Source organism: Acinonyx jubatus, chromosome E4 (assembly GCF_027475565.1).
Source record: "Acinonyx jubatus isolate Ajub_Pintada_27869175 chromosome E4, VMU_Ajub_asm_v1.0, whole genome shotgun sequence".
NCBI lineage: Eukaryota > Metazoa > Chordata > Mammalia > Carnivora > Felidae > Acinonyx > Acinonyx jubatus.
In genome coordinates, this window is record NC_069395.1 from 37,181,327 (window position 1) to 37,204,428 (window position 23,102).

Genomic DNA, 23,102 nt, shown 5'->3' on the forward strand with positions numbered 1-23,102 from the left:
TCTAGATGTGGAAGACAGACAGCCATGAGCAAACCAGTAAGATTTCTAACAGCGATTGAATGCTTAAAGATGCTAGCTTCACCCTAATCTTTGTTTCATGGCAGTGGATTGTACTATCAGATTGCAGGATTATAACACTTACCTCATACGTATGAAACCTGAGGGCTAAATAATATATAACATTTCAAGTGTATCACATTTGAAAAAGTTAAAGGTGATGACTTTGACATATATACTGGAAGAGGTGATCTCTATACTGCTAATGAGATTGTAATCTGATGTCACCACTTTGAGAGCTATTTGGCTCTACCCAATAAAGGTAAAAATGTGCATACCCTATGATCTGGCACTTCTACCGCTGGGTGGAGACACACCCTACTTTAACTCTCACAAGTACATGCTTAGTGAAAGAGGTATAAAAATGTTCATTCAACATTGTTTATTATAGTAGCAAAAATACTGAAGAAACAAGTATCCAACAGTAGGAGAATGAATAGATGATGTGTGACAATCATATCATGGGAACAGAAGAGCATGTTAACAGTTCAAATAAATGAAAGGGAACCATAAGTGTAAAAACAAAAAGATCTAGGAAATAATAGAGTGGAAAAAATACATGTTGTAAAATGATAAACTACATATGATTGTATACATTTTTAATAACATACAGAACATTATATGTTATAAATGTCTCTGTGTAATAACATTAGGACAGGAAGGTTACACACAAATTACGGTAGTGGCTTTGATAGTGGGAAAGAAGGGGTATGGAACTGGAAAGGGAAATAATGGCAAGATTTTGTTTTTAAGTAATCTTTACACACAGTGTGGAGCTTGAACTCACAACCCTGAGATCAAGAGTTGCAGGCTCTACTGACTGAACCAGCCGGGCACCCCTAAGTGAACATATTTTCTTAAAAAACATTAATTAGTCAAATAATCATTTTCTGAATGAATTCCCTCCCTCCAAAACCGAAAGTAAGTTCCTGCTCAAAGTCCTTAAATGGATGTCTTCTCCAAAGTAACCAGAATTCCAATCAAATAAGACGTGAAAGCAACACCTTTTAAAATTTTTAAAATAAAAATATAAACTACTTCTGCACAAGAGGATCATTTTCTCTAACTCAATGTCTTATTTTTGGAGTGAAGACATTTATATTAAGGATATAGATTACTTTTGCTTTTATCCTTATAAACATTCTATCCCTGTAGTTAAAATCTAATCATGTTTAATTTTCCTATTAAGTTCTTAACGGCAGCACACTGTGCCAATTACTTCTTTAATAGGAATAAGCTGTCTTCCAGTGTGACAGTAATAACACAAAAGGGAAAGTGGGAGGAAAAAATGTTCCCTCAAATGTTTCTCATAATTAAGCCTTAGTTCCTTTTTTAAAACAAGCATTACTTTTGAAAATGATCAATAATGTGGTTGTATGCATACTAATAAAAAATATTCCCCTGGTTAAATAATACATAATATTGGAAAGTAAGGAATAAGAAAGGACCTCTTTTCTCTTAAAAGAATAAGTGGCTTAGATGGGGAAGGAACACTAATTTACTAACACTGGATTTGACAATAATCCATACACGTTATATACCTTAATAATGGCACTTTGCATTTGTAAGGTGCTTTATGGTTTTTAAAAAACTTTTTAATCAGTATATCATTTGGTGCTTAAACAATGCACTCACTGAAGCTGGGCAACCTCTAGCCAGTAAGGTTCTACGATGGTTTGCCTGAGGAGCTACGTGTGCATTGGGTTTAATTAGCAAAATGGTCTGGGTAATTAGTTACCACTTACTGCAAATTTTCTAAGGAATTAGCTCCAAACATTTGCCTTAAAAGTTTGACTTTTGACAGATAACAACACTATTTGTAAGATGGGATCTAACATGTAACCATGTCACAAATTTTTACTTTCTCATTTATGTGGTATTTTAGGAAAGTATTTTATAACATATAGTACCATACATGTTTAGGGTTTGTCTCTTCCAGAAATCCTAAAAGTTTACATATAAACCCAAGAAGAAGTGAATGGACAATGTAGAAAACTGCTCTTGGGAAAAAAATAGTTTATTTCAGAACATTTAAAATAAGCTATTGCACTCTTATGCTTTTTCCTAAGCATCAATACAGAAACTTAAAACCTAGAAGAATGTTCTGCCGTACATTCTGGTAATCTAGATAGTCTTTTCTTATTTAAATAAAGACTAAATGTTTTCTAAGTATTTGGTTTTACTAATACATTATGACTGGAATCACTCTGAAGGAGAAAATGCCTTTTTTAAAAAAAGTTTTGGGGTGCCTGGGTAGCTCAGTCGGTTAAGCGGCCGACTTCGGCTCAGGTCATGATCTCACGGTCAGTGAGTTCAAGCCCCGCGTCGGGCTCTGTGCTGACTGCCCAGAGCCTGGAGCCTGTTTCAGATTCTGTGTCTCCCTCTCTCTCTGCCCCTCCCCTGCTCATGCTCTGTCTCTCTCTGTCTCAAAAATAAATAAATGTTAAAAAAAAAGTTTTATTTACTTAAGTAATCTCTAAATCAACGTGGGGCTCAAACTCATGACCCTGAGATGGAGTCAAGTGCCCCTCTGACTGAACCAGCCATGCGACCCCCAAAATGCCCTTTTTTGCTCAGAAATCTCCCTACACCTGTATATTCCAATGAGGTATATTAGAGGCAGCAGAATTTACCTGGCAGCCTTGATAATAATTTCCAAGAAAAGAAATGTATCAAAGAAATAAAAAGTGGCCCAACTACTGATTAATGTTAAATAAGTGATGATAATCAATGATGACAAGTAAATTCTGATGGTCAGGAATGTTACAGTGTTCTAAGACTACCCCAGTCACCCAGAGGCACAGATGTATCACACGGGAAAGGACAGTTGCTGTCCTCCATGAAATATACCTAAAATGTGGTAAAAGTACTTCATAAATACAGAAACTTATTACAGACTTAGTGGTCTGATGGTTAAAGTTTTCCTTAACCTATTTATATTTTCAACTGGTAGTTTCTCTTGGAATTATGTTTCATTTAATTATTACCAACTCCAAATTTGCTTTGGTTTGATCTAAAATGGTCTTTTAAGTGGTAGTCGTGTTGTAGGATTTATATATACAGTATTAGGTATTTTCATAACTTTCTACCAGCCGTATTATTTCTTTTAAAATAGAGCAATTAAAATACACTCAATACTCTAAGTGGCATCTGATAAATGCTGAGCAGAATGGAATAATTATTTTTGACTCTCACATGTATACCCTAGATCACACTGAAAAAAACTAGCAACGGTACCAACTTGCCCAGCTACACCATAATCTCAAGTAATCATTTCAATTAAATTCTCTAAGACTGATGTGGTGCTTTATTAAAAGAAAAAGTCAGCTGGAGCTAGGAAGAAAATAAATACTTTCTAAATGATACGAAACAAAATTGGCTTGTACATATGGCTTAATAGAAAAGTTGTGGAAAAATTATGCTAAATTTCAGGGAAAAAGTACATTCACTAATAATTTTAAAATCTGCCTATACAGTTTCCTGAGCACCTTTTCCATCTCTCTAGGCACCTGTTCCCTGCTTTAAGTAGTCAGCGCTGTTTAGTTTTTCTTGCCAACCACCCCACAGTAAAAGAGAAAGATTTAACCTCAGTTATTTACATTATTCACATTTGTATATACGTGATTTCCAATGTCGCATTTTAAGTCTCTTATTCTAACTGGAAACATCTCATCCTTGTTTAAAACTTTTAAAATATAACCAAACAACTGGAGTGCTGGAACAAAAACCAATCTTTCTGAGAACAGGAAAAAAAAAATGAGTAAGGAGTACCATGTTTGTTTAAATTTATTTTAATTTCTATGGTGTTATTCCCGCCAGGAAAACTCCATGATAAACAATAAACAGTTTATTTTAGAATTGAGAAAACTGGAGGCGGGGGGGACAACTCCCCCCCAAAACCCCAACCAAAACAAAAAACCAATCTTTCTTTCCCTATCTCCCAGGGTGTCCAGATGGCCTCGAACAATACAGGCGGAGACCTAGTCAACCCGTGGATGATAGAGATTTGTCCCTGGCAGCTGCCACAGACATGGCCCACATCCCTTCTCACAAGCTTCTTGCAAATCTCAAAACTATCCTGATGCCAAGACACCTCACCCTTTCTTGCCCCTTTCACTTCCCCTCTTTCCCATCTGAACTTAAGTCCTTCCCTTTTCCTAACACTGGTTAGACAATAAATTTTTTTTATTAAATTTCTGTAAAGAACAGTGTATCTCTCAGGGTGTCTGGGTGGCTTGGTTGGTTAAGCATCTGACTTTGGCTCAGGTCATGATCTCACAGTTCGTGAGTTTTAGCCCCATGTCTGGCTCTGTGCTGACAGTGTGGTCATGTGCGGATAGCTCAAAGCCTGCTCCAGATTTTGTCTCCATTTCTCTCTGCCCCTCCCCAGCTCGCATACTGTCTCTCTCTCTCTCTCAAATATAAATAAACATAAAAAAAAAAAAAACCCAACAGTATATCTCTTTACCTGTCACGAGACTCCTAGGGGGTGTGTTTGTGTGTGTGTGTGTGTGTGTGTGTGTGTGTGTGTGTGTATAAATAAATAACTGGGCATGATGTGTATTGTAATGACTATTTCAGGATATGGTTCTGTATCATGATTTCATCTCTGCTAATCTAATATTTTAGAATTTTCTTTATTATTTCTATGTCGGTAATAAAATTTCTATAGTCAAATATACTTCTGAGAAGCTTCACTTTTATCAACAGAAGTATTTTTCTGTATCAAACTAACCATCCCACCTCTTCTATTTACTATTCGGTTTTGATCTCTAAATCAGGGGTCATTAATCTTTTTTTAAACCCTTAATCTATATTGAGACTAGATTGAAATCTGTGAAGCTTCTCTGCAGAAAACTGCATACATCTAGAACATTTTGTATAGAGAAAGAGTTGAAAAATTCAAAATTCTCTGAGGTCAGATGGTAGCTGCACTTGTGGTGAGGATAATGTAGAGAGAAGCTGGATCACCATGGTATATACCGGAAGCTAATGTAACACTGTATGTCTGTCAAGTATACTTAAAAAATTTTTTTTAATTAAAACAACATCTAGGGCGCCTGGGTGACTCAATTGGTTGGGTGTCCGAATTTTGGTTTCAGCTTAGGTCATGAACTCACAGTTCGAGTTTGAGCCCTGCGTCAGGCTCTGTGCTGACAGTGTGGAGCCTGCTTGGAATTCTCTCTCTCCCCCTCTCTCTGCCCCTCCCCCCTCACTTGATCTAACTGTCTCTCTTTCTCAAAATAAATAAATACAAAAAATTAAAACAACATCTGATTTTGAAGGCAAAAAAGAAAAATTCTCAGGTTCATCCATGAGACCCACAGTTAAGAACTCCTGCTTCAAGTGAATTTAAGGACCTTGCACTTACTTCTGGTAAAATAATTTTGCTAAAAATTGACATTTCTTCAATTTCTAAGATCCCTTATTATTCCATTCATTTTTTAATCCATAAAATAAAATTGTTTTCTACTTACTGGTTAAAAAAGAAAGCAGGGTGAACTATAATAGAATGCCTCTGTAATTAATATTTTCTTCCTTGTCTCAGTTCCTTTTGGGTATGATGTGCTAGGAAGATCTACATATATCTGACTCAAATACAATCTACACATGTCCAGAACATACACCCAACAGTCATGTGTTTTTGCTTGGGCATCAGAATTGAGCTTCATTTATAGATTACAATTTAAACGTTTATTGAAGGCTAGATAAGCCTCTTCTATATGAAAATAAAACCGTTCCTGGAGAAATTCTTTCAGGGCCTGGCACACTGCCTTATATATAGTAAGTGCTCCGTAAGTAAAGTGGACAACACATGTGAAATGTAGTCAGTACAGTTCTCAAGAATTACTTCTTATCTTACACATGAACTTCATAATTTGGCAACGTAAGTCACACAGTGGACTCAACTGTAATTTTATAGTCCTCTCTTACACACCAAAAACGCAAATTGTAACATTTAACTTTAAGTTTTAAAATTTTAGTTTCAAATTATTCCAAATTTGTACTTCTATGTGTAAAACTATGGTGGTTTATATATATGAAAACATGTACCTATCTACTTGCAGTGAGTATGTAATTTGAGTAGTTTTCCGCTTGAATTGAGGGCTTTTGTGGCAACTGTGATCTTTCAGTGGACCAACTGCTCAGTTTGTAACTTAGCTGCCATGGGTTGAGTGAGATCTTTGGCCAGGAAATACAGTAAAGATAAATGGCTTATAAAGCGGTCAAATCTATCCAAGCCTCATCAGCATCATGCTTTGATATAAATACCTACACACATTTACATGATACTCTTTTTTAAAAAGCAATCTACTTTTAAAAATCTCAAGAAGCTGCAATATTCAATAAATGTTTTTGCTGTTGTTTATGCAAATGAACATGTTAAAATGTTAAATATTAAAATACTAAAAATTTTAAAGTATAAGTTTCAGCTAAATTCTCAATTTAATCATTTGGAAAATCTTATGTGATTTAATGACTTAAAAACAAATTTCATTTCTATTCATACAAATCTACTTTGCCCAAATGAGTATATATTTATGTTTGATGTTTGCCCTTAATCACCCTTGCTCAGAGTGTCAGGCCATCAAGTAATCATAGTTGCCTCTAGAATACCATTTTGAGAGACTTCTATCACTCAGTGAAAATAACTACTTCAAATGATATTTTCATATTAAAAATTCAGCATAAGAATGATTTTGAGCCAACTATTTTCACTATTGATTAAAAATTTAATTTTAAAATACTGAGATAATACTTTAAGTTGGATATATGCTGAGTACTAACACAAAACTCTTACCTGTAATGTACATGTGTGACTGTTGGTTTCCTGTATCCAAGGATCCAGGTTTGAATATCTATGGGTTCAGCTTTGGGATAAGCTATAGTTGTATCTATTATCCACTGGAGGCCTTTTGACTTGCTCTCTGAGGACAAAGCAAAAAAAAAAAAAAAAAAAAACCACTTAAAATTGGATCAATTTTTACATCATTTACAGCAAATAATATAGTATAAATAAAGCATATTGATGTATCTTTTGCTTTAAGAAAACAGATGAACTTTGGTTGTTACTGTTTTATATGATATAAGGATGTATCATTTAATGTATCATCTTCATTTAGGATGAAACCAAGCATTTCCTAATATATTATAAAATGGCTGAATCTCAAACAAAGTAACAAATAACAGAGCACTATTATTTATTGGACATGCACCATTCAAGCATTCAATACAATTACTATCAAAGTCTAATTTATATTTTATCAGTCATAAGAACTGGCCTATCAAAAAGTCAGAAGCTAAGGTATCACACCACAAAAGTAAAAAAAAAAAAAAGTAAAAAAAAAAAATTAATAAATACTGGAATAAGGTCCCAAATTAAGCATTTTAGTGTCACACGATTGTCAGTTGCTGTTTTTGTTTAACACAAACTCCTCCCATTTTAGCAGGAGTTCTATACAAATAAAGCAATAAAACTGTCCACCCTTTGGTAGGTACAACAGGTAACTGCTATTGTGAGAGGCAGTAAGAAAGTTCTGTTCACTTTGGTCCTCTGCATGCTGCTTTTATTCCCAGCATGGAGTTAGAGCAAGAATTGAGAGATGAATCTTCCCAGAGAGTACAGATAGCCAGACTTGTGTGATAGTCTGTCCTTTGTTTGAAGTATTTAAGAGATCTCTAAAAAAATAAAACTTAAACATAAGACTAAATGTGCAGTAAGAATTAATGATATTTTACTTGTGTATATCAAATAGCTAAAAGCTGACCTTTGAGTTAAAAAAATTTTTTTGATAATATTCTGAAGGGGAAAAATTCCCATAAAAATAGGTTTAAAAAAAAGAAAAGAAAGAAAAGAAAGGGCGCCTGGGTGGCTCCGTTGGTTGAGAATCCAATTCTTGATTTCAGGTCAGGTTATAATCTCATGGTCATGAGATCAAGGCCCACGTTGGGCTCCACTCTGAGCATAGGGCCTGATTGGGATTCTCTCTCTCCCTCTCTTTTCTGCCCCTTCTGTGTTCATGCTCTCCCTCCTTCTTTTTCAAAAAACAAACTATCAAAAAAAGGGTTTAAACAAAAATTAGGTAAAATAATAATAATGTTTAAGTAACCTATTGGTAAAGGAACAGAGTATTTATGTAAGGAAACACATTTTAACAAGTTGCCAATGATGTACATGCTGAAATGATTAGGAGTAAAGTATATACTGATGTCTGTAACTTACTTTGAGTGCATTAAAAAAAGAAGATGGACTAATGGATGGATAGAAAGGTAGAAAAAGACAGGATAAAGTCAATATAGCAAAATGTTAATTATAGAATCTATTTGGCCAGCTAGTGGCATATGTGCTGCCGAAGCAAGCACTCAGCTAGTGATATTAACTACAACATTCAGCTTTTATGGATGCTTAAAAAGTTTTATAACAAAATGGTTGGGAAAATCATCAGAGTTCAGTTTAATATATATTAAATCACACAAGACACAAAAAAATACTAACCCTTAATCAGACACAACTTAATTTTGATATGTGTATGGATCACATATTAAAACAGATACAAAGACCTGTTTTGTGTTTATATGGAACAAAACACTAAACAGTGAATATGAATACTAAAGAAAAGAAGACACAAAATACCAAAACATAGAGAAGAAAATGGTAAAATACAAGTAAAACTAGTTTTAGGGTATATAACTTTCTAGAATTTCTTACTTTTCCTAAACATCTAGAATAAAAATTTTAACTAAGGTAAGATAAATTATAAACTACTTTGCTTTGGTTATAAAAAGAAATTGTTTCTCACCAAAAGAAAAAAAAAATTCTTCACTATTGTGTGATCAATATGACAATTGCCCCTACCTTTGAGATCTAGACACCACAGGGTATTATTGACTGGAGAAAACTATTGCAAAACAGCAGTCTTTATTAGTGCAACTAATTCTATTTGGAAGACCTTTGCCTTCAAGCCTTGGCTTGGCTGACATTGCCACAGTGGCTGTCTGAAGCTATTCTGAACTTTCCTTTTCTATTAAAAGATTATTTCAATTTGTCTTTTTAATAGATGATGAAAGATTAAGAGAGCTGACTGCCAAGCAGCTGCTTAAAAAAACACATGAATGGAAAACTCAGTGCAATCTTACAGGCATTATCTCTATGTCTGGTCCTAACCCTCATTTAAAAACACATATTTCTGAGGGTCAATCATTTCTATTTTTATTTTATCTGAAGAATATATTTTTTAAACAGTAAAACACTACTGAGGAAACAGGCCTGGTGAGTTTCTTTCAGTTTTTTAATTTATCATTTGTCACCAAATTTCACAGTATCTCAGATAAACTTGTTCAAAACAGTCTTCGTGTTACTGGCACAAATACCTTCTGCAAACCTTCACAATGCACCAGGCTATCTCCAAGACAGTTGCATCTTTGAGTGTGGTTTGCATTTTCCTGGCCATAAAAGTAATACATACTCATTATAAAAAAAATTCAGGGGGTGCCTGGGTGGCTCAGTCGGGTGAGCATCAGACTTCGGCTCAGATCATGATCTCAGGGTTCCTGAGTTGGACCCTCCACCATCAGCACGGAACCAGCTCCAGATCCTCTGTCCCACTCTCTCTCTGCCCCTCCCCTGCTCTCTCTGTCTCTCTCTCAAAAATAAATAAACCTTAAAATTTTAATTTCAGAAAAGTATTAAGAAATGGGGGAAAATCATCCATAAAGTTACAGCTCTGAGAAGCAATCACTGATAACATCTGGAATCTCTCCTTGAGCTCATCTCCTACATTTGACACATTTGAGCTCATAACAGTTTCACTAGAGTTGTATGTCCCTTGCACTCCATTAACATGATACAGCATGAGCCTTTTCCAAAGCCATAAAACCCCTCTGTATACATCATTTGTAATGGCCGTGTGGTTATATTGTGTTGGTTGGATATTTGATATTACTTCTCTGTTCTCCCCTCTATTTCCAATTTTTTGCTATTAAAAATAATGCTGAGAAAAAATTAAAAATTAAAAATAAATATATAAAAATAATGCTGGGATAAACCCTTTTGCCGGTATTTCAGATTATTTCCTTTTGATAAGTATTATTTGTAGTGGAATGATGGGAGTCATTTGAAGCCTCTTCATAAACATTGTGAAACTGCATTAAGTTCATACTCTTAAAAACAAACCCTCAAAACTTTCTACATTTGATAAATGAACGAAATATACATTATTACTATTTCCATTTGCGTATCTATCATTAGGTTTTCAAATCAGTCATTTCTGTTCCTGTACCTTTGCCCTAGCAATTCCATTCTAGGAATCTATACTACAGACTTCCACAAATATGTAAAGATATTTATATGAATGTTTACTGCAGAAGTGGGAATGACTAGAAGCATGGGTAAGCAGTGTAAGGAAAGACACCTTTGACTTTATGCATTTCTGGGTTATGTGAATAAATGATTATAAGCATGAACTCTGTAAATAGAAACATTAAAACATTAAATTTTCATCTTCTCCTTGAGTATTATTTCTATTTGATAAAAATTATAAAAAAGAACAATAATGTTATCTTCTGGAACTCCAGATAATCCCTGAGTTCCAACAAAAGAAAAAAAATGCTAAAAGCCATCATACCTAATTCTTTAGCATCTCCTTCTGATGGACTTCCATTTTCCTGTCGTGCTACAAGTGCACTCAAAATAATGTTTGTTGCCCCGATCCTTGGCAGAGTGACATGTGTAAGAAATGGCAAGTTATTTTTCTTGGCAAATGCTTGACTTGTTTCTCGCCTCTTCCTGAGGAAGCCCCCTTCTGGAAACAAAACAATCCATTTTCGATCTCTGCTCCTATAGTTATTTTCTAGGTGCTTTTTGAGAAGAAGAAGCTGCTGGTCACGATGTGATTTTCCCTATGAAGGCAGATACATATAGAATAAGTAGATACACATTGGAAATTAAGATGCCATAAAATTAAATAGAAACAACAGTTTCTAAAGTATAGTGATGTCCCCCCTCCTTCCCTCCCCTTCTGACCACAGTGGTAAAATCAAGTGATTAGCGCTTATATTACGTTAGCACTCCAAAAGAAAAACACTGCTCTACTTGCTCCTGAGAGTTCACTCATTCATCAGATCAGTGACTATTTACAGAGCCCCTACTGCTCAGCAGGCACTGTACTGTCCCACACCCTGGAGATAGAGAGGTAATGAGAGACCCTCACGGAACTGACTCAAATGGAAACGACAGAGAACTACGAAGTGTAAACTCAGTTGGTGTTGTGTTAGGAATAAAAAGAGTAAGAGGATAGAGAAGGTCGACAAGGTCAGGGTCAGCAGCCCCAAGGAGGCGAAACTGGAGCAAGGAGCTAGAGATGTGAGGGTCCCAGTCAAGTGGAGAGGAGAGGCAGAGTCTTCTAGGTGACAAGAGCAAACAGGACAAAGGCCCTGAGATGGGAAGGAGCTCTGCATGTTCAAAGAACAGTTCCAAGGCCAGTGTGGCTGATGGGTGAAGAGTGAGGAAGACAGAGGTAGGAGGGGAAATTGCAGAAAGGCTCCAGCGTGTGCTTTTATTCATCTCTCTGCTCAGAAGCACCAAGAGTGTTTCCAAAAGAAAGCAGATAATTGCACAGCATATGAAAAACAAAAATGTTCTGTACATAAAATTGTCTGGAGTAAAGTATATGTGTTTTCTCACACCTACATTCACAGAGCTTAGAAGTTTTTCTACATACTTCCAGCTTTGTGGTTTCCAGAAGGTTTCCAGAATTTGTGGTTCTCATATGAGGCTTAATCAGATTCATCAGTTATTCATTAAGTAATTATTATGTGCAAGGCTGAAGCTGCTAAATATATAAATACCAGAACAGTGAAGCATTACCATACATAAAAACTCCTGCATATCGCATTTCAGTTTTTGAGAAAATAAAGCGTGTGATCCTTAGCATACAGGGAGATACTATCATGTAGTGCTGACTGGATAAGAAGGTAGGATTCTTTCTCATACAGTGAACCATCCCTAATGCTTCAGACCCACTCTCAATCTACCTTTCTCTAACAAACCCATATTCATTCTTTACATTTGTGCCAAATATCATCTTCTACTCTACAGTTTTTCTGGATTCAAAAACATAAATAAATAAATATTTTCCGTATTCATAAAAAGCTGATGGATTCACTTTTCCTACTACGAGTCACCAAAATATACATATCTATCTATCTATCTATCTATCTATCTATCTACCTACCTGTCTACCTACTTACCTACCTACCTACCTACCCTACCTACCTACTGGTAATTTAGATACCTTCTATATCATAGAACAATGACTTGTAAATAAAAGTAATAGTGAAAATACAGATGATGATAGGGGTAATTGTGATGAAAATGACAACGAAGGGGGCAGGCACTGTTCTGAGTGTATACTTAATTTAACCCCCACACCCACCCAATGAGGGGAGTACCTATTATTCTCATCTGAAAAATGAGGAAACTGGAAATTTAAATAACTTGCCTGATTCACATGGCTAAGAAGCAGAAGAGCTGGGAATGTGGTGGGTGCTTGATAAATCGTTACTAAGCATTGCACTGTTTAGATAGGAGGAGGAGGATAGAGATTAAAGTATTTGCAATGTCACCATTTCACTGCTTGAGCATACTCAAATTCAGATTGAAATAAATGTTTCAGAGAACAAAGATTCGGAGGAAGAGCTCCCTAAGATAGTGTAACTGGCTCTATCTATTATAATTGGTCTTGTTATGCCCATGTTTATAATCAATTGTCAGTTTAATCAGGCTATCACTGTTAAAAAAGAATACTCATTACTTACCTGTCTTATAAAGAAGTCTCCATGAATCAGAGAAACAATTCCAAAGTTTGTATACTTAAAAATATGGTCCATCAACCACATCATTTGAGCAACAACCTAAAATATATAAAAGCAAGAAATAATTATACGTTAAACAGAAGCAACCTGCTATAGTCTAGCCAGGTCTCTAATTTTTAAATATAATTATCCAACCACACTCTTAATTAACCTAAATATCTTAAATCTAGTGTTTATTTCTACAATTAAAGCACAAAGTCTCTATGAACAATTACTGGTATTGATTCCAAGTCCTGAAATCCCAAGTATGTTATTGTGCAACAAATAAAAATTTTTTTTCTTTTCTATTATTATTATTATTATTAACGTTTATTTATTTTTGATAGAACACAAGCAGGGGAGGAGAAGAGAGAGAGGGAGACACAGAATCTGAAGCAGGCTTTAGGCTCTGAGCTGTCAGCACAGAGCCCAACGCGGAGCTCAAGCCCACAGACCATAAGATCATGACCAAAGCTGAAGACAGTCGTCCAACTGACTGAGCCACCCAGGTGCCCCTTTTCTTTTCTTTTAGAGAGAGAGAGAGAGTGAGCGGGGAAGGGGGCAGAGGGAGACAGAGAATCTTAAGCAGGCTCCACACTCAGTGTGGAGCAGGACACACAGGGCTCCCATGACCCTGGGATCATGACCTGAGCTGAAATCAAGAGTCGGACACTCAACTGAGCCACCCAGGAATTCCTGAATTAACTTCTTAAATTTGGACTTAACCATTCCAAATTTGCTCTCCCTAAGCAAAGTCTCTGGTAATTCTTACAGAACTTGTAAAATTATTTGGAAACAATAAAATGGCTAATGTTACCAAATGAGGGCAGTAAGTTTAATAAGCACTAAAGCTTTATAAAATGGGACTTTAGTATGGAAACCAATTTTACAATAAATTTCATATTAAAAAAATAATAAAATAAAATAAAATGGGGCTTAATAGCTAAAATATTAAAAGTTATAAATTATAAATATATAAATGTATTTTACATATAAATGTAAAATTATAAAATTTTATAAAAGTACAAAAATGTCCAAAATACACGAACATTTAAAATTTCATTTAATAGAATGATTTAACATTCTATTACATTAAGAAGAATATTTGTTACTTTATGCAAGGCTATCCTCTTCCCCAGCAAAAACATATTTACAGAACTGGGGCCCCTGGGTGGCTCAGTCATTTGAACATCCTAACTTGTTTTCGGCACAGGTCAAGACCTTGTAGTTCGTGGGCTCAAGCCCTGTGTGGGGTTCCACACAGTGGAGCCTGCTTGGGATTCTCTCTCTCTCTGCCCCTTCCCCATGCTCACTCGCTTTCTCTCTCTTTCTCTCTCTCTCTCTCTTAAAATAAATGAATAAATTAAAAAAATTTACAGCACCTCAGTTCTTAAACACAGAAATAGTATCCCTTGCCGATAAGAATTAATATTCATATTAAGAGCGTAAGACTTTATTTCAAACAAATTTCAAAATTATAAGTAACTATAAACAGGGGTCTAATTAATAAACTGGTTAATTGTTCTTCCCTGCTGAGGAAATAGCATTCCTGGTTATAATCCTTAAAGGAATTAATTAAAAGCTACAACCTCAATCAAGAGTGCAACAGAGCTCTACTTTGGTTTCTATGGGAATAACATATGTAAACTTCACCTCTAAACACCAAATTATATGAACTTAAATATTAGGAAAAAAATAAGCATCAATACCATTGCTGCTTTTACAAAAACACTAAAAAAGCTGACAAAGAATGTAACATTAAAGCTTCCAGCATAATTTTTCAGCATCACTAAATAGGTCAATTACACAACTCATACTTCATTCACATTACTATGTTAAATCACTTTACAAAATAAAGATACATGCCCAGTGAAGTACTGATTCCCCAAGTCAACTAATACAGAATAAAATGATCACCAACATCTCACTTTTCAGTCTTGTTTTGTAATGATGACTACTTGTTTAAATAAACTGAAATCTGAACTAAATGGAATCTGTTGAAAAGTGCCCCAAGGAACAAAACAGAAAGCAAGTGACTTCAACATATAAAATACTTGAGCTTTATACACAGTATGAAGTTTAGTGGCAATTTATTAATTTCTGGGTTTAAAATACCAACACTAAAGGAACGAGCTTTACTTGTTCTAGCTTTAATGTATTTAATGTATATAACTTAACCTTGTACTTACAGTGGATTTGCCTCTTCAGTTAGAAGGTCACCTAAAACAAATCAGTTCAATAAGATAGCCAAGCTATCTTCTAAGATTTGTATGGATAATTCTGTCCTAACTTATTTTATTTATTTTTTAAAGTTTATTTATTTGAGAGAGAGAGAGTGCATGCACACACAAGTGGGGGAGGGGCAGAGAGAGAATCCCAAGCAGGTTCCGGAGCATCAGCGCAGAGCCTGACGCAGGGCTTGAACTCACTAACTGTGAGATCATGACCTGAGCCGAAATCAAGAGTCAGACTCCCAACCAACTGAGCCACCCGGGTGCCCCAAGTCCTAACTTATTTTAGGGGAAATGTTACAAGTCAGTAAATGTTTATTACATGTCTAATAAAGTTCTTTTGACAAATAAAAAAAGTTTTTAGTTTTATCATCAATTGCCATAAAAGAACATGCCTCAAGTCACAGATACTTATTTAAAAGGTACCAGCACATTTAGAAAATACAATTAATCCTTTGTTTCATATTCCTCAAAAGAAGCTCAGTAAATACCAGCTGCCTGAAGCAACTCTTGTCAACGTTTCATAGGCCTGTCACTGAGAAATTTCTTAGGTATCTTCAAGAAACAAAATTGGCCCATATCAATTATTCTTTATCTGGAAGCACAGATTTTCTACATATCAAAAGATCTAGAGAGGCTTACATGAAGGACTCTGTTCTTTATATCCTTCTGAAATTATAGTAAAGTCAATGGTTCTCCCTTTTAGAAATTTCTAAGGCCAATTTTGGCTGTCACATTGACTAGCACATGCTACCGGCACTTAGTGGGTGGTAGCCAGGTATGGAAAACATCCAGCAATAGCCAGGACAGTTCAGAACACAACACAACAGTCCTACCAAAATGCCAACGGGACTCCCACTGAGTAACACTAATGGGTGTTACAAGAAGATTCCTGAATTCTAAAAGCTGTTTACACTCACATCACAATTAAACTAATACTTTTTAAAATTGGGCCACAATTTAGCATTAGCCTTCTTTCTTTGAATATACCCACGGAATATTCAATAAGTCAAGCAAACATTCTTACTGGTAAATGAAAATTAATATTGCCTTATACTTGATAGGCGCAGGAGGGAGAGATTATAATGCTTCCAGCTTTATATTTCTCTATTACCCTTTATGAAAGAAGATAAAAAAAATTCCTCAAGATTGTACTAATATCTACTCACTAATATCAGATCATAATCTGGACAGAAAAATGAATCTAAGACAAACTAACAGAAATCTTTTTATAAAAGGAAACAAACAAACTAAATTTTCTTTTGTTCACACAATTGGTGAATTTCAGGTTATCTAATATTCTAGTTAATACAGTTATCATCCATGCCAAACTGGGGTTAGAGCACTAAAGTTAGGCGTATTTATACTGACCACTGTAATCATTCTTTGAAATTCAAAAACCAATCAAGGACACTGTAAGCCTTCAGAATAATCACTGTGAGTGTAATGATCCTATCAGTAAGATTAAAAATGTCTGTTAGTTGGGGATTCTCTTTCATACAAGACCAAATAATCTAGTTTTTACAAAATTTTAATATCATAAGTAATAAATATTATTATAAATGCAAATATATTTATACAGCAAAATTAACAGTTCAAGAAAGGATTGAATTTATTCCACATTCCAGTGAGATTATGCTTCTGCTTTTCAGATAAACAAGAAAAGATTCTGCAGTAATCAAACATATTTTCCTTTACTCTCACCTCATTTTATGACCCCTCCCTGACCTACTGAGTCAAAATCTCTAGGACCTAAACACCCCAGGCTTAGTCTTGCCTTGGTGTTCTGGCCAAGAGTATTTCACTAAGGAAGAAGGCCCCTGCTTCACCACTCTAACTAGGCCACGCTTATGTCCTTGCCCCTCTACAAAGTCTTCTATGCCTATCATGGGGAGCACCTTCTCCACTGAATACTCTTCACTTCGCTACACTTTCCTCTGTTGGACTGTTCACTCCTTTACGAGGATAGTGTCTTACAGGATGGTGTTCTATCCTTGCAGTCACTGATTATGAATATGAAGCACTTAATAAACTTCTTTGATTTGCTTCTTTACTATTAGGATAAATATTAACTCCATTAATTTATACACTTTCCATTTATTTGGTTTTCTAGTAACACAACCTCTTCAACTTCTAAGGTGATAATTCTTTTAATGCTAAAGACTGAATTTATTTTAAACCCACCCAGTTGATGGATATATTTTATCTTGACTTATTAATATAAGTCATGTAAACTGTAAAACAGTTCACACAGCCTAGTAACACTTAATAAAATGGGTGTAGTATCTTTTTGTTCAATTTCCTTTGTAAAGGAAATCCAAAATATTTACCTTTTTTCCTTCTGGCTAAAGATCCCCGAGATCATCTAATTCACGGACCTCTCTCTTAAACACTACTGCTTTTTGTGTATTTCTCAAACCAGTGATCCACCACTTCACCTCAAGACAGTTCCCGATTTGAACCATATTAACTCTGCTTTTACCTCAATTATTTTTTTAAAAAACAGCTCATTCACATTATTTTCCAGCTACTTTTTTGAAAGTCTCCAAATTCCTGTCCTGGAGTTCGAATAATATTTTGAATTATAGATTAGAATTCTAATTATAGTCAGAATTACTTAGAATTGTATATATTTTTCTTTTTAAAATTTTCTCAATTTTCAGAAAAAGTATACATATTAAAGTTTATGTTCCAAACCACAGTAAGATACTTGAATTGATTCTTTGTTAACCTCCCCCTTCTCCCGTCCACCTCTGCGTTCAGGATCGCTTACCAGTCCTTTGTCTTGGAGGCACATCATCAGAGTGCATACATCTCCTGTTGCCTGATGATTCACCAACATTACTGCTTCATCTTTGGAAACCGCTTTAATATCATCCCCCCATTCCATCACTGTAAGAATAAAAAAGCTGTCACTTTAAAGGTTTTACATTACTAAAAACCTTATATTAGAACAACTAGTATACATCAATGATGACACATCACCTCGCTAAAACTTCTTAAAGTCTGAACTAAGTTTATTTCCTATAAATATCAGGATGTTGATATATTGATGTAACATCTTATAGAGCACCAAAATACCCATTAAGATGTAAAATGGTCATCCTTTGATATGTAAGTTCTACTTCTTAGAATTTATCCTGCAGAAACATTTGTCCAAATAGGTAAAGATACATGCATAGGGGATACTTATTGGAACTCCAATGTTTACCAACAGGGGAACAGATAACAAAATTATGATATAATAGAAGAGTATAAGTCCACTTAAAGACCAGAATGTATCTCTATGCACTAACCCAGAAAGGACCTGTTATCAAGTAAAGCAAATCACAAAACAGTATATATGGCATGATTCCACCTTTTTAAAGAAGGAATAAAATTTAAATATTATTTTATACGTTGAAAAGTCTGAGGGAATGAATTCCAAACCACTGATGTTGATCATGATTGGGAGAAGGTCTCCAGAATCCTTCAAATATACTGCATAATAAAGTGTATTTCTACTTTATAATAAAATGTGAAAACATCACAAATATATGCAAATAGTTTCATTTGAATATAAGAAAACTAATGTTTAAAATCTCCAGATGAAAAGTCATTGTACTAAAACCTATACATACACTCTGAGGAAAACAGTGGTATCTCCATGCAGGAAACTGCTTTAATATGCCTCATTTTACAGTAAATTTACTTCAGAGAAATAATATAATTGAGCATCAGTTTCACACATCAGGATTCTACGAGACAAAGCTTCTAGGGCTCCTCAAACGTCTGACATGAATTATGAGAGGCTGGTTACACATTAGTACTCACTAACCTCACACACTGCTAAAAGTAAAGAACTCAAGCCACCCGTGTGTAATAATTCTGGATGAACTAGGCTTGAGGAGATGTGGAGCCCACCGGCTCTGCCTCCCCCAGCCTTCTTCCTTCGCCAGTCACCCTTCATTGTCACCCCAACATAGTAGAGCTCCTCGTAAGAGTTCGTCTGAGGGGCACATGGGTGGCTTGGTTGGCAAAGTGGCCAACTCTTGATTTTGGCTCAGATCCTAGGATCGTGGGATCGAGGCCTGCATCGACAGCACAGCACACAGCCTGCTTGGGATTCTCTGTCTCTCTCTGTCTCTCTCTGACTCTTGTCTCTCTGCCCCTCCGCCGCTCATTCTCTCTCTCACACAAAATAAAAAAATTTTTTAAAAAGAATGCATTTCAGAAAAGCGGTCTGTTGATTTTCCTTTCTGTTAAAACCCATCTATTCATTGATTTTAAAGACCTTCGAATTTTGTATTAAGGAAATTTTCAGCCGAGCTAAACATATAGTATTAAGTTGTAGGACCTCCTTGCAAAGTGAGGTATTCTAATCATTCTATCAGATTCAAATCTATTTTATTACCAACACTCAAATAGCCTATATACTATGTGGGAAAATTTTTTATTTAAAATTTTTTAAGTGAATGCAGGATAAAACTACACTAAAGTACATCAAATAATCCTTAAAGAATAGAGACAGAATACTGGGAGAGAGCCCAGCCCCTTGAAAAATGCAGTAGCACCAACTTTCTTACCGAGCGGCCTTTCCTTTCCCAAGTTCCCAATTCAGCTCAGCTGACATGCTAACTACTGAAACACATTTAAACAGCTGCTCTATCGTACATTGCTGTGGGGAGTCTGAATTGGTACAACAGTTTGGGAAGTCAATTTGACAATATATATCAAAACTGAGAAATGCAAAAATCTTTTTACCCAGAAATTCTACTTCTAGGAATTCATCTTGCAGATATACTTATTTATGTGCAGAATGACACATATGCAAAGCTAGTTACTGCAGCCTTGTTTGTAAGAGCAAAGAGGATAACGATTCAAAAGAGAGACTAACTCAAATTCATAGAAATTGAAAAAAAATGATGGTTTCCAGGAGGGGGAAACGGAATGGTGTTGTTCAATAGTAGAGTTTCAGTTTTGCAAGATAAAAAAGTTCTGGAGATTGACTACACGATAATGTGAATATACTTAACAATGCCGAAGTATATACTTAAAAATGGTTAAGATGGTAAATTTCATGTTCTGTATCTTTCACAATTAAAATTAAAAAGGGAGCGTAAATTATCATATATCTATGCAAAGGAATATTATGAATCATAGCATCTGTATACCAATATGAAATGATATACTAAAAGTAATAACAACGAAATTCAGACCAGTGTGTCAAGGATGCCACCAGTTGGGTTTTAAAAAGGATAGAGGGAAATATGTTTGCTAAATAAAAATTCATTCTATCATGCCTTTGCTGACAACCCTTCAACATAGACAGAGACAGACAGAGAGACAGACAGGCGCACACACACACACACACCCCATTCTTTCATTAATGCATTATTCATTCAATAAATTAGCACCAGGAGCTGTTAGATGTTGTGGATATAAAATAAAAAGAATAAAAGTATTATTCTTTTTTTAAATTTTTTAAAATGTTTTTTAATTTATTTTTGAGATAGAGACAGAGACGGAGACAGAGACAGAGAGACCACGAGCAGGGGAGGGGCAGAGAGAGAGGGAGACACAGAATCTGAAGCAGGCTTTAGGCTCTGAGCTGTCAGCACAGAGCCTGATGCAGGGCTCGAACTCCTGGACTGTGAGATCATGACCCTCTGAGCTGACAAACTCATGTACTGTGAGATCATGACCTCCTGAGCTGAAGTCAGATGCCTCACTGACTGAGCTGCCCAGGCGCCCCAAAATTATTATTCTAATAGCAGTTAAAGCGTTCAAAAAAAAGTCTAGCTTGGTTCTATAAATATTGAGCTATTAAGAGGTAATGTGGAAAGTCTTCTGGCTCCACATCTATATAAACAGAGGTTTCATAACAAAATATTCCTTTAATGTAATTTCTATCACATGAAGGGAAATGCTAGATACCTAGGCCTGGGCCTACACAATGGGAAAGCATGTAAGTGAATATAATTGCAAATAAAAAATTTTTACATAAAATGTATCTTACCTGTTTGCTTTGTATAAGGCAGATAAATCTAGAGTGTTGGCTTATCTCAAAATTTAAACTGAATTTAGAACACTTTGAACTGGGTTGAATAGCGTCCCCTCCCCCCCAGTTTATATCCATCCTATATCTGTAAATGGGCCCTCAACCTAAATCCAATATGATGGGTGTCCTTTAAGAAGAAGGAAATGTGGACAGAGATATACACAGGGAGAATGCCACGTGACAACAGAGGTTGAGACTGGAGTGACAGATCTACAACATAAGGACTGAGGACAACTACTAGAAGCAGCAAGAAGCAAGGAAGGATCCTCACCCAGAGCCTTCAGAGAGAGCACAACGATGCCGACATCGTGATTTTAGAACTTCAAACCAACAAGAACCATGAGAGAATCAATTTCTTTTGTTTGAAGCCATCCAGCTTGTACTACTTTGTTATATGATAGCAGCCCCTTGAAACTAATATACCTCAGCCGCCTCAGCTCTCCCCATCCCTTTTCTCTCTTTTCCATTCTATTCCCCCCAAGTTATAGCTTTTTTTTTCTTATCATATATAGGGAAAAAATGGCGCTGTACTTTAAACATCTAGAACATTTCAACAGACATCTAATGTTATGCATCTTATGTTATGCATTATAAATGGCTCTCAATGTTAGTTTCTACAATCCTTTCAGGGTATAATCATTAAGAGTTAATCTAATATATGTTTTATCTTACAGCCACAACTTGGCCAAAATTTCTTTTCAAACTAAATGTCAACTTATTAAGACCCACATGGGATATTAAATCAAATAAGTAAAGGTAGCTCAAACAACTTTTTTATTAAAAAATGATCCTGATAGGGGCGCCTGGGTGGCTCAGTCGGTTAAGCGTCTGACTTCAGCTCAGGTCACGATCTCACGGTCCGTGAGTTCGAGCCCCGTGTCGGGCTCTGGGCTGATGGCTCAGAGCCTGGAGCCTGCTTCCAATTCTGTGTCTCCCTCTCTCTCTGCCCCTCCCCCGTTCATGCTCTGTCTCTCTGTGTCTCAAAAATAAAATAAACGTTAAAAAAAAATTAAAAAAAAAATGATCCTGATATAGTAACAAAGTCATCCTGAATTTTATAAAATCTAAATTTCATTCAATAAATTTAATTTCTGGGGCACCTGGGTGACTCAGTTGGTTGAGGGTCCCACTCTTTTTCTTTTAATGTTTACTTATTTTGAGAGAGAGAGAGAGAGAGCGTGAGCGGGGGAGGGACAGAGAGAGAGGGAGACACAGAATCCACAACAAGCTCCAGGCTCTGAGCTGTCAGCACAGAGCCCGATATGGGCACTAACTGTGAGATCATGACCTGAGCTGAAGTCGGATGCCCAACTGACTGAGACACCCAGGTGCCCCTACCGTCCTACTCTTGATTTTAGTTTGGGTCATGATCCCAGGGTTGTGGGACTGAGTCTTGCATTGGGTTCTGTGATAAGTGTGGGGCCTGCTTAAGATTCTCTCTCCCCCCCACCCACTCATGCTCTCTCTTTCTCTAAAATAAAAAACTCCAAAAAACCCAAACATATTTAATTTCCAATATTTATGGTATTCTTTTACCATACTTTTACCATACCACTATATACTTCAAAGATCACTGTTAGAAAGTCATGTGACTAACAAAATCAAGGTAAAAATGTTTGTAGAGACAAATAATTTATTATGTATGAAGTAGCTATGTTCCTCAGTTCAAACCTTGCTATACCAGAAAAAGTAAGTATAATAATGGAGTCAATATCTTAATCAAGGAATAGAATTATGTGCATGTTAAAGAATAGAAGCTATTGGATGCCTGCCAGTTCTTACACTGTACTTGATTGAAAGAACAAAAATATTTTAACACACTGTTCTATGAAATGTATTCTCAAAAAAGAACTGGGTCAGGTCTACTATTTCCAAAGGGAATGAAGGACAACTGAATAAAATCTGGAAGAAACTTCTCTGGT

General features: G+C 35.7%; 1 protein-coding gene across 2 annotated transcripts in view; it reads right to left on the reverse strand.

Moving 5' to 3' along the window:
* LPGAT1 (lysophosphatidylglycerol acyltransferase 1) overlaps window positions 1-23,102 on the reverse strand; it is a 112,607-nt gene that overhangs the window by 24,323 nt on the left and 65,182 nt on the right. For both annotated transcript variants that reach the window (XM_053209813.1, XM_053209814.1), the window contains exons 4-7: window positions 17,914-18,032; window positions 12,874-12,969; window positions 10,683-10,956; window positions 6,860-6,986 (exon numbers count right to left, since the gene is read on the reverse strand). In XM_053209813.1, coding sequence (XP_053065788.1) covers window positions 6,860-6,986; window positions 10,683-10,956; window positions 12,874-12,969; window positions 17,914-18,032 — 616 coding nt within the window. The remainder of the gene's footprint in view (window positions 1-6,859; window positions 6,987-10,682; window positions 10,957-12,873; window positions 12,970-17,913; window positions 18,033-23,102) is intronic.